Source organism: Lathamus discolor, chromosome 5, assembly GCF_037157495.1.
Source record: "Lathamus discolor isolate bLatDis1 chromosome 5, bLatDis1.hap1, whole genome shotgun sequence".
Classification (NCBI taxonomy): domain Eukaryota; kingdom Metazoa; phylum Chordata; class Aves; order Psittaciformes; family Psittacidae; genus Lathamus; species Lathamus discolor.
In genome coordinates this window covers 36,491,905-36,506,778 of record NC_088888.1, presented here as the reverse complement: position 1 = coordinate 36,506,778, position 14,874 = coordinate 36,491,905, and the positions used below count along the sequence as shown (strand labels likewise).

The window sequence follows — 14,874 nt, the reverse complement described above, 5'->3', positions numbered from 1 at the left end:
ATTTGGAAAATAAAAAGAGGAAAAGGAGTCTATGCTGTATGTTTTCGCTGCTTTTAAAGACTCCAGCTTGCTAGGGAGGCAGGTGGCAGCATCCTGCTCGGAGAAGATCTGGAATCCACTTGGAGAAAGAAAGGAAACTACTAGAAGCGCCAATGTTAAGGTATGCAGACTTTGCAGAAAGATATTGCCACAGCAGAGGCGGCATCTCTCTTGGGGTGAGGAGCAGTGCTGCTCCACCGCACAGGAAGGGCTTTGGCACTGCTCCTCTTGACTTCAGTGGCATCAGCAATGCTCCAGTAGCAAATATTGAGACATGTGCAGAACTGGCGATAGATTAGAAATAATTTGCCACTGTTTGATGTCAGTGATCACAGTAATGAGTTTTATCAGTTGTCAAATAGTAGCTTTCAAATGCACCAGCCATTGTGGTCATATGGGACAAGTAAGAACTGAATACAAGTAAATGGCTATGTTCCTCCCCTTAAATAAATGTATAGTTTCCTATTATATCATCAAATAACTGCATATTGCGTAAGAATAAAAAAAGTCAATGTATAATGAAAAATAAGCAAATATAAACATATCACAAAATCATTAATAACTTTAAACACTGTCATTACCCAATACATCTTCTAAATGTGTTTTTCAGCACATTTCTTACAACAAAAGGCTTGAAGATTACAATTAAACATGACTACCTGGAAACTCCATTTTGTTTAGGTTGATACCAGTCTTGGTTTTTGTTTGAATCACTCTGAAGTGTGAAGGGCTAGATGCTGCTCTGGTATTACTGATAGCTGTTTTCCCCTATAAAATGAATTGGCTAGCTTAGCATTTTTGAAAGGAAAAATATAACTTATTTTTTGTGTTGATGTATATTTTTCATCGTATCACTTTAGACATGTCCCAAAGCATACAGAAGTCAATAGGAATTAATGGACAAACTTAATCCTTTTTATGTTATTGTTGGTTTTCATATTGTATGTTCACATTTACAGAAGTCAAGTGTAACCCATGAAGCAGCTGCTAACTTATTTGCATGAGATTATAAAATAACTGTAATTTTGCTATGGGTTGTACTGTTCCCAGCAGAGAAGGATCAAGATCTGTGCTTGGGATTGTTAGGTATCAAAGCAGTGCAGATATAGAATAATAAAAACCCCATCAGATTTTGGAGAGTGCAGTGGGTGAAGGATATGTTCAGCGCTTCAATTCCTGTTGATTGTTTTATATTCTGTGCTGCTTAAAAGAAAATGATCACCACTGATTCGGGTCTCCCTGTTCTGTTTCCCCACATGCATCAAGTCTATGGCTGTTGCTCCATTCTTAGTGATACAATTTTAAAAAGCAGAAGCAAAATTAACAGATAATAACTTCTCATTCCTGTCTCCAGTAGGGAGACGCTGGCAACTGCTCCAGGGTTTAGGAAAAGTCTTCTCCCAAATTTCTTTCAGACAGCGCTATGGGAAGAGGGCTTTCCTGTTTTGCGCCTATCACTGGCAGCTCTGCCACGGCTTCAGCTGAGGTCTGCACATACGGTTAACTTCCTAGTGTTATTTTGGGGCACCTTATTAGAACTGTCAGGGCTTTCAGTTAGATTTCCACTTGCTTTCAGGGGAATTTGTGGGGATTCAGTAGTGTTAAAGATCAGGTCACATATACATAGGCATACTGACCATATGCAAGTGGTTAACACATTGAGTGCTTTAAAATTCCATGTGTAGAAAGCTCTGTGAAAGTGCAAAGTATTTTACTTAGTTATTTTGTCAAATATTTATTAGGAGACCACCTGAGAAAGAGCAGGCTAGTGTTTTTATAAGCATTTTGAACTGAAAAATATCTGCCAAAATGGAGAATCCCCACAGACACTTCACAAGGCAATCGTCAGCCTGTTCTGTGCTTCCTTGTTTGCTTTGCCAAGGTGCTCTGTGCAAAGGCATTTCTACCTCACAGGGAGCAGTTTCGAAGCTTTGGCCATATTTACTGAGGGATTACTTTGTTGCCTGGAGATGTGGAGGCTTGGTGTGGCTTTGATTGAGTGGTGCAGTCCAGGAAGAACCGCAGGGATCAGGACTTCTGCTTACTAGTTCACTGTCGAGCCTAAAGTGTAGTGTGTGTTTGGAGATACTCTTAGCAAATATTGCCCGTTTACAGATCCCACCATTCTCAGTCTTCAGATTATATTTCCTTCATTTGTATTTTGGAAAAAGCATGACCAGGACATGGAGTCTCTATGCACCTAGTGCAAAATGTGATGTCAGTGGGACAGGCCACCAGCAGCCTTTGTATTGCCTCTTAACTACTGAGAGTGACTTTCATACTGGCAGCTGATAACTGCTCAGCATTTGAACTTTGTACCCCCAGGAATAGCTTAGTGTTTTTTGTGGGTATGTGTTGTTCCCCAAGTTTTAAAAAACAGAATCAAGCAAATGGGAAAAGGACTCAACCAGCTTGCACACAGCATTATATTCAGAAACCCCCCTGGCAGGCTGGAACTTTTAGCTACATTTGAATTTGACCTGGAGCGTGGATCTGAAGGAGAAGCAAATTATCATATCCACACTTGTGCAATACTGGGATACATCCAATACTGTTGCTGACAGCAGAGGAAAAGGGAGACTTGGGTCTTTGTGTTCCCTCTTAGGCTTTATTGCAATATAGGGTCATGAGCTCTATTCTTTTCTCTAGGTGTGATTTCTTAGCCCATCCTTTCTGATCTATCATATCCCCCCCCCCCCCCCATTTCATTCCTATTGAAGATCCATTCTGTAGGGTTCTTATTTTAGTGTATAAGCATCTACCCAGACAGTCTGGACTTCCTTTGGTTTAAATTTGTAGATTTCCAAAATGTTTCCAGAGGAACTGTAGATTCCTCTAAAAGGAGTTTAAGCCTGCAAACAACATAATGTTCCCTAGCTACGCATGATGCACCAGTAGGATGTGTATATGTCTTAAACAAACCACTTACATTAAAGCAGGAAGAAGGAATTAAATAATTTTCTTGCAAGCTAATGAAGTTCCTGGAGACTCCACATTTCTCAGAGTGAAAACAAACCACATTTGAATCCTCCCATAGCAGACAAGATGGGGAGCTCACTATCCTCAGCTGCTGAAATATACTCCCCTATCCCAATTTGTGAAGGTAAGTAGTGAATGCGTGGCCCCTGCCTCAGAAGGACTGGAGCCAAGGTGCCTAAAGAGGGTAAGCAGAATGTCTGTGTTGTGCAGTTGTCTCAGCCATACTGGTCTCAGGGAGAATGGATGCAAGCTGTAGCAGTGTCATTCTGTCTATTTGAAATAAACATTCCTCTGATCATTAAACATCAGGCAGTTTTCTAGTGATATTTTTGTCTGATTTTTTTCACGCGCCACATGTTTTCTCCTGTTTGCTTCTGTTGTCTCTATCCCTTTCTTTCTGCAGTCACCCTTGGACATTAAGCACTTTCTCTGAATTTAAAAGCTGAAGATACAGCTGAATGACAAGGTCAGGACACTTTGGCAAATATTTCTAGTGGTGAATGAGTTCCGTTTTCTATTGTAATCAGGGCTTACATCTGTTCCTGTTTGTCCGAACTTCAGGATTTAATAGTGAAAGAGGAGGCAGTACATCTAAGCCATTTTAGCTGGCAGAAATATTGTGATTTTACAGGTTTCTTGTATTGCATGTGTCCTAAGAGTATTTATATATATACACACACATATAAATATTTTATATATACTTTTGCATATATAAAAATATAAATACATCCATATATATATTTTACAGTTTCTGAAGTCAGAAGATATTCTACATTCAGCCTAGCCTAAAAAGAATAATTTCTTGAATAAAAACTAAAAGAAAGACAAATCACAAGATTTACTCTGTGAGTATGGCACTTTTTTCATGATGGTTTTTATTACACACCCCTAATATGGATTTCAGAAAGCAGGACATAGAAGCAGATGCTTTTAAGGAGGAAGACCGTGTGTCACAGCAGACTGCTAGTGATCTGGCAAGCATGGTACCATCTTCCAATATAATAATTGATAAAGTCATGCCTTCTTTTACCTCAGATTGGGTTGAGAATATGAGTGAGTCCTCCAGCAAGAAGTGTCCACTTTTATACAGTTCAGAAGCCAGTGCTATGGTGGACAACAGTAATGTCTCATCAGATAATTTGGGCCACAACCAAGCCTTTCAGCGTGCAAGGGAGTCCCATTATTTGGCCAGCTCTGATTTTTTCCCTCAAAAGTTGGCTTCCAGTGAAACCCAAGCTGGAATTCATGATGCAAATGGCACCTTGGAAATGCTGACTCCTCCTCTGCTCCCTGCCCCAGAGCGTGGGGTGAACCACTGTGCTTCCACCTACAAAAACACGGAACAGGTTAGTTTGCAAAAGTCTTTTGCCATTTTACAGCTCAAAGGGTACACTGACACCGTGCAGGCAGAATGTGCTTTGCCAGGTTTTGCTACTGAGCCTCACATCAATCATCATTTTCTTCTGGTGTGTATGCTGGGATTTCCTTCCACAGAAGGTGAGACACAAAAGTGAGAGAAGTGTCCATCTGTGTGGACACTTAAATACAAATGTCAACATTCTTTATTAAAACTAATGCACTTTAAGAGATACCTATCCCCTAAGTCCAGATATGGTAATTCTTTCTACTTAAAAGACCATCCAGAAATGTAGTTTGATACTATATCTTCATGACATTTTCAGACTCCAGAGCAGCAGGACCAGGTGATGAGGCAGCAGATGGAGCAGCTGCAAAGGCTGGTGGCTGAACAGCAGAGAATTATTGCACTTTACGACCCAGGTACCTGGGGAATCCCTCCTGATGCTGCAGCACCCTCACTTGCTGATGCTTGCACTCCAGCAGTGAAATGCACAGTTCCCTAAATAAATAGGTTTGATAGTTGTTTTCAGTGGCTGGGGACTCTGGCAGATGGGCTAAAACATTTGTTTCATTACACACAAGCTGTAAACCCCAGAAAACACTTCTTTCCACCTTTGTATGTTAAAATTTCAGGAGAACCATGAGGAGGAGTCTTTTATGTTTAATAACAGTTTCTTGTGTGGACTTCTGTTGAAATATAGATGTGAATGGTACTGCAGAAAATGATAGTATAATGGTGAGCATTACAGAAAGGATGAAGTAGCCCTTTTTTTCCTGTACCTATATACAAAAGCTACAGCTTTTAATAGAAAAAAGAAGTGAAAGAAAGTCAATGCACCGCGTTTCTGTTGTAGATTCATATATTTAATGGTACAGCCGCCTGTTCCTCACACCATGATGCGACTCCTTCAACAGCTTCATTTTACTGATACCATACAAATAGCATTGCTAGAAAACACCATCTGCTCAGCAATCAGAAAAAGAAGAGCCCCCTGCTCCCTTCCCACCCTGTTCACAATAGTAGTGCATTCTCCTCAGCATGTGGCCCCAGTGTGAAAGGAGTATTTAGGGAAATCATGCAGACTTGTGGCAGCACTGGCTTGGCTTTGGTAGGGCTGCTTCTACATAACAAGGAGCATCATAAGGGCATAGGAAGATAAAGGTGATCCTTGGATTGCTGCTGCTCCTCAGATAACCTGCTGGGGAGGCAGCTTCACCTAACCCATGTGGTAGGAGCTGAAGCAGCCTAAGGCACCCCCTGCCTCATCTGTGCATTGACCTGGCATCAGTTTTCTCACTCTAATTCCAAGCCTCATGGTAACACAGACAGAAGTGGCTCTGCCCATCTGCTAGCTGTGTGGTTAGAGCATCTGCCCAGAAGTAGCGAGTTGGGTTTTGGGTTTTTGTCGAGATAGTTTCTGACAGCATTTGAATCCACAAAGCAGCCTTCTTTCAAAACGTGCCTTATCTGGGGACGAGGCAATTTCAGTTGCAGGCACTCTCTACTCTCCTTGTTGGAGTCAGGGCACGGGACAAAAAGGAATCGTGGTGTGCAGAAAGAAAATAAGAAGTGAACCTGGTTTTTTATCCTTATAGAGGGATTTCATTCCTGGAAGTAGTGAGGCTGGCCTCTGGTCCCTGTGTGGAACTTGTTACATCTTTTTCACTTGGAAGTCTTCTAATAAGATGTGTAACCAGGCAAACCTTCCCCTCTTTTGCATTGAGGAGTGCCTCAGAGATCCTTTGCAACACTTCGCTTTTACTTATTAAGGGACTTAAATTCTAGGGAAAATGTTTGTTTTACATGCTCAGAATTTATAAATTCCCTGTAATTCAGCATCCCTGTAAAAAGCAATGATTTTGGTAATGACTTGTCGTTGCAGAAAACATGTTTTACAGTTTAAATAAAATAACAAATACAGAATTTGGTTATTTCATTCTGAACATGCAAACCACCCGGGAAATAGCAACGTTGTGTCTGTGCAATACTGGTTCAGCAAGAGATTTCCAGGTTGGTGCAAAATATTTGTCTTAAGCTTCCCTGATTGTTCTTCTCTGGTAATTATTTTTAGGCTTTTCTATTTCTCACTTAGTAGCCACGATGCCCCCCCTCCTGTGCTGTCCAGCTACTTCCATGCCTGGCCAGTTCCCAACAGAAAGTTCTTCCCAAGTTGAGCGCCTGGCGCGCTTACAGACCTCTCCCTTGGCAGTGTGTTCTGCTCAGCAAAGCAGATCCCCGCTGTTCATGCCAAATGAGAGCAGTTCAGAAATCTCAGGAGAGCACGTGCAGCTTTCAGATTCAGGTGGGTAAAAAGCACTGGAAATCTGAAGTTAAGGCTATCATGCACCTCCTGTGAGTTTTTCACTTGCTAGCGATTGTTACTGATTTTGTTGCAGGTCAGGGGAAGGTGCTTTGTTTTGATGAGGGCTTGTTATAAAAGCTTTTAAAGTATTTTAAACTTGATTTTTATTTTTTTTTTTTTTGCTTTTTGAATCATAGTCATCCTGCCTCTCACACTAACAGAGAAACTGGGCCTTATATAAAAATGGAGCAGAAAGTCATTAAGTTGGAAAAGATAAGCTATATGAAGTAAGGAGTATGTTGTATTTAGGGGGAGAAGAAGTAGGAAGTGGATACCAAAGGGTGAGAAAGAAGAAAGAGAAATTTACAGTAAATTAAAAGTTCATTTCTAAATGTGGGGAAGAGGAATAAAAAGAAGTGGGAATGAAGCCACTTAAATGGAAAGAGGATGTAAATCAGACCAGCATCCTTGATTCCTTTGAATTTTTATAGCCAGACCTGACTGTGATGCTGTGAGACAGTCCCATAGTACAACTGAAACTACAATTTCACATTCTTTAAGCTAGCTCAGGACTGACACTCTCACTGAAAGAGTCTTGTCTCTTTTTTTGTGCCTGGCACTATTATTTCTTGCTGTGTTAACCTGAACCCGGGTCAGTTGCCCAGTGAAGTTTAACAGAGAGCTTCAGGAATACTTCTGCCAGCACAAAAGAAGGAAAGGGGGAGTAGGTGAGGACAGCAGGAACCTAAAAGCAAGAACACACGAGGACAGGGGGAGGTATGGCTGCTTTTTTTGACAGCAGCACTAATTTAGATCTGCTTCATGATTGCTAAACTAAAGGCTAGAAGGTTCAGAGACCTTAGTCCATCAGGTTAACTCCTAGCTGGAAGCTGGTCAGTGGAGTTGCCTTAGAAAGATGCTTCAGCTAATTGTGTGCATGTGGCCTGGGCTGAACTGAGACCTTCCTAAATGTTGTGAGAAGTGTGGATTTTTACTGCTGGAGACATAAACATGAGTGTACCAACAACCTGCATAACACTTTACATCTTTATTTAAAGGGATAAGCACCGAGCCACTGCTTCAGCATACTGAGAGCCCCACAAAAAAACTTGCCCGACAAGATGCTCAGGAAGAAAACAGAGAAGAAAACAAAGGTGAATTACACAGCTGCTTGGACACATTGTTCTTGCCTTGAACTGGGAAGCACTAGTTAAAAATTACAGTGCTGGGGCACTCCTATTACATTCTGGAGACAGTATAGCCCCACACATGAGACTGTAAGGGGGGACACGTGGGTTCTACATCCCTTGCTGCTCTCAACCTGCTGTATCACCTCTGCAAGGCAGGTGACAAGGTTCATTTTTGTGAAATAGAATAGAAATGAAAAATAGAATAAAATGAAAATAGAAGAGAAAATGCTCAGTTAGAAAGGCTCATGTGTACAAATACTGCTCGTTAAACTGTTTAATGAACTGGCTTGCAGGTCACAGACACATGAGTAGTTCAGTACTGTCTAGCAAAGCGTCTTCGCTGCAATGTTCTGCAGTGAACACATTAACCAAGCATTACAAATTTATAGAGACAAGGAGTATAAATCATGCCATTTACCCTTTCCTTATTTCCAGCAACTAGTCTTGAGGAGAAGGTTCCTCTTTTTTTCATGGGTTGCATCCTCCTACCTACTTAACTCAATTGTATTCTATAAAGGGTTTTCAAAGATCAAAATCTTGCATATGTTGTTAAAAATATAAACATTTCTAATTTATTTTATTAGGTTTATTTTCATTTATTCATTCTAGAAAAGCTTTGTTTTCATTGGCCTTTTTCTTCCTGCTTAGAGAACAGTCCATTAAAAGAAAAGAGTTTCCCTAAAACTTTTTCTGATGTCAAAGAACAAAGAGAACAAGTAAAGGAGGAGATTCCTCCATCTCCTTTTGATGCAGAGGCAAAGATGAAGACTGAAAACACAGAAGACAGGTGAGAATCTATCTTAAGCAGTCAGTCAAGCTACAAAAGTTTGTCTTCTTGACTGTACGCGTACTTTATGTGTTACATCTGCTACACAAAGGCTCTTTGCTTGAGAGTGGCAGGTATGCATGGGCAGAGATTTGACAGGTCTAGGGACTCACAGCTGATCTGCTTCTATATAATGGGATGCTGGTTTAGCCAAATTAAATTAATTGGTTCTGCAACTATGATCTTCAAAGGGCAGAAAACAAAATTTGGCGAGGAGAGGTAACATCTTTTGTTACGCCATCATTTCTTCTGCTGTGGCCATCAGTTTGCAATGGCAGCATCAGTCTCAGTAGCTCATTCATTCTTGTCCTTACTCTGCCTCTTCATCTGTGCCAAGATCAATTTTTATGTGCCTATATATTGAACAGGTCACCAAAGTAATCCTTGTTAAAGTTATCTGGAGGGATGTAACTTTTAACTTGGATCAGTTCTCTGATCTGGTTCATCACTGCATTAGAGAAGGAATTGTACCAGCATACTGAGGTGGTGCCCATGGCTAGGCAAGAATGGGGAAGTTGACATTAGTGATGTAAGAAATGCTCGTAGAGTTGTTACCTGTCCTCAGCTGATGAAGACAGAAGCAGCAGCTTTTTGGCACACCAAGCCTTCCATCAAGCATAAAGGAAAAGCAGCAACTTTCTAGGCAAGTACAGACTGAGACTGCTCCTGAGTGTGTTTTAGTGCATTAACCATGTGGGAGTTAGGCAGAGGAGGAAGACAGGAACCTTCAGAACTGAAGGCTGAGAAGGGGTGGCAGGACCATAAGCAACTCTGGGCAAGTAGGCCTGTCCACATACGCCTTTTTGGATCAGCAGTGAGCTTCTGAAATCTGTATCTCAGTCATCACCACTTTTTGTGCTTTGGTTCTCAACATGATTTTGTGAAACTGGATGAGTTGGATGAGCTTCAACTTATGAGCTGGATGAAACTAAAGCACGGAACGTATTCCAGGTCTTTGTGACATTTTCACTATGGGACCAGGGTTTGAAATAAACTTCCCTGAAATGTGCATTGTTTAATGCTGAGTCCTCATCAACAACAGTTATGCTCTACAAATCTAATCCTATTAACCCATGCTGATGCTAACAAACAGAGCTAGACTGACAAAAAATGATTATGAGTGGTACAATGGTGTTAGGCAGAAGTGGGTTATGGAAGTACAGTAATACGCTGCATAACCAATGCTTTATTAAACCCAGGATTTTTTAGTATTTGGTAGGAATTACTAACAAGTGACTAAATTAAGGCTCTAAGCATATTTCCAATGAAATAAGATCTGTTCATGTATGCTATATTATGCTTCATTTTGAGCCAGAGTTCAATTTGTGCCTCCACAACATTATAGACATTACTTTTCTCCTCTGTCAGTCTTCACCATCTAATTCGAAACAGTCTGTCAGAGAGACGATGAGCGCTTTGTGACTGTAATCAGTTCTAGTATGGAGAAAGTGCCTGAAATATTTTTCCTTTTGATATTTTATAATTTTAAGGGAAGACCAATGCCAGCCAAAAAATGTTACTTGCTAAAAGCATAATTAATGTTTAGTGTAGACAGGATTTTTTAAAGTGAGACTTAGGTGTCACATAATAATGGGCTTTTTATTAACATTTTTCACATTTAACAAACATTTCCATTCTAAACTCAACATCAGTTCTATGAGAATTATCAAAAGAAAACTAATTGGAGAACCTTACAAATAAGTACCTTCTTGTTCCTTGCCTAGGCCAATCACACCAGCAATTGGTATTAGACAGAATACTTCTGAAGAATTTGTTGAAGAACAACTTGAAGTAGACAATCACCTCCTAGAAAAACAGCAGAAGGAGCAGCAGGTACTGTGCCATTGGTGCATTCACTTTGCTCTTGACAGGTTCTCAGGGCACTGAGTATTGTGTGGGCTGTTTCGGCTCATTCCATGGCAGTATGTTTTCCCAGTGTTCTTTCATGCTATGTTGGAATATTTTCCCCAGAAGTAAATAAACTAATAAATAATAAACATATTCCCCACTTTCCCACTGGTTTCCTCTCTTTCCGCATACTTTTTGGGTCACAGTTTGTGCCCAAGTCACTTAGCTGAATTAGACCTCAAGGTTGGTTCTGTCAGTTTATTTCAGACTAAGTAGTTCATGCAGTCTCTCATGTGACATTAATGCAAGAATGGGGGTATTTCCAAATACAGTTTTTATAAAGGGCCAAGTACAATCATACTTTTCTGTTTTTTGCCTTATGTGCAGTTTGAGGTGATCTTATGTCTAGAGGCATCAGACTCAGCATTTTGTTAGGCCTGTTGACTTGGGAGACAAACACCTCATCATTCAAGAATTTTCTTTATGTCTCTCTGGTGAAATAAAATCTCCAACTGAGGCACTTATATATTTCTGTGCCACTTAGTAAAAAGCACTCAGACTTCCTTTAAAACCAAAGCAAGACAGAACTTTAATGATCTTCTATCATATAATACTTAAAACACATAGCACCATCCTCACCATCTGGCTCTACTAATGAATTAGTGGAGGGGGCACATCACAAATGCTTCTAAAGGTTCTTGTGCCTTCCCTGTAGTCTCAGGGCTGTTACTTACATATTCATTATCCACAGCCACTGTCTTTCAGCCTTCTGGTGTTTCAGCTTTTTCAGTTATCATAAATAAGATTCAAGGCCAGGTTGGACAGAGCCTTGGGCAACCAGATCTAGTGGAAGGCGTCCCTGCCCATTGCAAGGAGATTGAAACTAGGTGAACTGAAGGTCCTCTCCAACCCAAACCATTCCATGAGTCTATGATTCTATATCTTTCTGGAGAGCGATTCTCAGGCTCTGATTGTTAGGATTTTGTGTGTTTTTTCAGAGCAAGGCAAAAGTAACAACTCGAAGGGCTTTCCTGAAACGAAAAGACGGTATGGCAAGGCTCAAAAAAAATAAACAGAAACCTTTAAAAGATGACAACAGGCATTCTGTAAGAGCTGGTTTGGATTGCTCAGGTCATTTCTCCCAGCCTGTCCAAGTGGATGCAGGTATACTGCAGCCAGGGGAATACTCTCAGTTCAGTCTTCAGGTCAGTGGCTCCATGAAGATTGGTACACATGAAAATAAGGCAGACAATGCTTCAGCTGAGTGGGAGTTAAATTCTCAACCTGACTGTGAAGCAAAAATAGTAGAGCAAAGTTTAGAAGAAAAAAAAGTGATCAGGAGAGATGAAAACACAAAGAAAAATCCCATTGGCTCACCACAGAGAAGGTGGCCTGAAATCCTGCAACCAAGTCCAGAAACATTAATAGAAATGAACCTACAAGTAGGCGAGGAAAAGGAAAATCATCATATGGATTCTCTTCGGCAAACAGGCAGAACTGATAGAAGACCTGTGCACGGTACCCTGAAAAAGCACCTAGGTAGGGTGGATTGGCCTCTAAGGGGTCATCGCACAGAAGGAGCAAAAAACCCCTTGGAGGTCCTGCAAAAGCATTCTCTACTTCAGGATTTAAAACCAGATCACATCAAGGAGTCAGAGAGGAGTGTAGGCCCTGCATTCACACAGGGTGAGAAGTGGGTTCAGGCATGCACACAGGAACTTGTTTCAGGGAGCCAGAGCTCAGAAAACAAAAGACAAATCCATACTGGGTTTAAGATGGTCAATGATAAGATAGTAAAAATTACACGTTGCTCACCTGAGGCTGTGGAGAAGGGAAGCTCATCCTCAGCCTTGCAGCAGGAGTGGCAAAGGAAGGGGACAGCTGCCTCAGCATGGCAAGTTGCATCTTCATCCTGTGAATCAAGTTGCTTATCCTCTAACAGCGACGATGACTCCAAATCTCACCATGCTCAATATCCCTCCCAGAATGGGCCTCAGGGAGTAGATCATACTGGCGGATGTTTGGATCTCTCTGATGGTGATTATGCTAGTGATGAGCCCAGTGGAACTAAAATAAAGTATGTCAAAAAGTACAGCAGGTCACCCCTAAGGAAACAAGATATTCAAGTGATCTCAAGAGAAGATTTCTCCTGCAGCACAAGCAGCAGCGATTCCAGTACCAGGGCTGCCAGGCTGAAAGACAGCAAGGCTTGCTCTTCTCTTCAGCAGTCTTACTATTATCCCACAAAACTGAAAAAGAGAGAGCATGAGTCTGAATCAAAGAATGAGAATAGGGCCAGGGATGTTAAAAGCCCACATCTGACATCCTCAACACCGGCTGGTAAGATTCCTGCTTTCAACATTAAAGAAACCCCTGCAGTGAAGGAACCACAGAAAAAACTGTTTAGAGACAGATTAGGTAAGTGCTTCCCAAGTTTTGATTTATATTTATTTTCCATAAGAGAAAAAAATTTCTCTTGGATGTATGCCTCATTCTGCCTGTGCTCTCTAGGTATATGCCCACCTCTGTCAATATTTCTCAGTCCCAAGCTGGGGAAAAAAGTGAAAAGGGGAGAGATATATCTGCAAGCTCCTTGTTATACTTTGCTCTTCATTGTCACTAGATGTTTGTCAAGTCTGTTGCTTCAGGTGCACTTTCAGGTGCAGGCTTTTGACACCATGAGACGGGTGAGAGGTTCAGTGAGTCCTTGGAGTTCCCCGTAGCTTAATTGTGTTCCTTCCAATGACCCCTTGGCAGTGAGATGTTCCCATTTTCTCTTTACTCTCCTCAGAGATGACTTTAAAAAAGGTGGTCAAAATGATTTCTTAAATTTGCATGTTTTGTTCCTAAGACACGTAGACCTTTGCATCAGTGGAAAATGGTGATTTCCTATGAACATCTTCACTCAGTTTGTCCTTAATATGGTCCCAGTTCTTTGGTCAAACAATCTTTCCAGCCTTTTGACTCAGTGATCATACTTCTGGCAGTGAAATAGTATCCTGCTTCATCAGATTTAGTCCTTTTTGTTAAACTGGTTCTTGACTTGTCTCTTAGCTTCCCCTGAAGGACTTCCCTTACATTGACTCCTCATCTCAAACCCATTGGCTGTCTCTTTGTGTAAGATCAGTCAAAATCATTTGTCCTGCCTGCAGTTATCACCCTGGCAGAAATAATCACTTCTGATAGCTTTCAATTGCTCTGTCACAGCTTGCTAAGCACACCCCACTCCATGTCAGACTCCTGTTAAAAAAGGTTTCCTGAGGCCTCTTCAGAAGTTATGCTCAAAATAAGATTGCATTATCACATGGCGTTGATATTCCTGAAAAGGAATTCATCTACCAACACTGATATACCCCCAAATCCATTTCACGTGTAATGATTTATAGGGCTTGGACTGTACTACTGAGAACTATGATGGGAACAGAATATCTGTGTAATTAGGAGGAGATAGATTCATTCTTGCTGATAGATTAAGCAATAAAGCTTACTGCACTTATGCAGTTTGTGGTTTTAAACACGTAGAGAGTGTTCATAAATATTGACCAAGTTCTGTGTACTAACATAGATGTGTTTATAGAAGAAACCCAGAACATCATTACCAGAGGATTAGAGACTGGAGTTTATCGCAGAGGAGCCTCTCCAATGACTAAGGTGAAGGAAGAACAAGAGAAAGCAACACATTTGCACAGGTAAATCTGTATACACCACAAATAAATCTGTGTGTGCAGTGAGGCAAATACTTCCTTTAGGATCCTTAAAATCAGGCTGCTAAATTCTTACTTATTAACTATCTTCTTTTTGAGGGCATCCGTGTTGTCTCAGGACTGAAACACTTATTTGGCTGTCTAAATTAAAAGTAAAGCACCTAACTGAAGGGGCCCAACTCTGAAAACACTGTGGTTTGTGTCTTGAAGCTGAGTAATGACAAGTGGTGTTTATAAATTGCTGAGTACCTTCAGATTGCACTCAAATCAGTAAGAATTTAGGATAATCTGTTTTATGGGATCAAGCCTCTGATGGAGTAAAGGATAAACTTCGTATGTCGCATTCATGTCAGGGTAGCCCGTATTTCCAAAGTTAACAAAAAGTGTATAGCATACATCAGAGCTAACAGCATTGCTATTCAGGAATACCTATCTTCACCTTAGACTGAGGATGCATTTGGTTCCATATAAATGAAGAACCTGAAAATTCAGGAGAGTTTCTTTTGTAATTTGCAATTATTAAAAGCTGAAAATTGTTTTGGTTTAGGTTATTTTTTTTACATTTTCATAGGAAAAAAGTAATAATTACTTTCCACAAGACCCCTTCAAGAAGCTTTGAAATTATG

General features: G+C 40.8%; 1 protein-coding gene across 1 annotated transcript in view; it reads left to right on the top strand.

Moving 5' to 3' along the window:
* Positions 1-4,067: 4,067 nt before the first annotated feature.
* LOC136014285 (centromere protein J-like) overlaps positions 4,068-14,874 on the top strand; it is a 32,211-nt gene continuing 21,404 nt past the window's right edge. Inside the window, 8 exon segments of the mRNA XM_065679075.1 lie at positions 4,068-4,368; positions 4,654-4,797; positions 6,450-6,680; positions 7,739-7,834; positions 8,519-8,657; positions 10,421-10,529; positions 11,543-12,962; positions 14,110-14,233. Coding sequence (XP_065535147.1) covers positions 4,068-4,368; positions 4,654-4,797; positions 6,450-6,680; positions 7,739-7,834; positions 8,519-8,657; positions 10,421-10,529; positions 11,543-12,962; positions 14,110-14,233 — 2,564 coding nt within the window.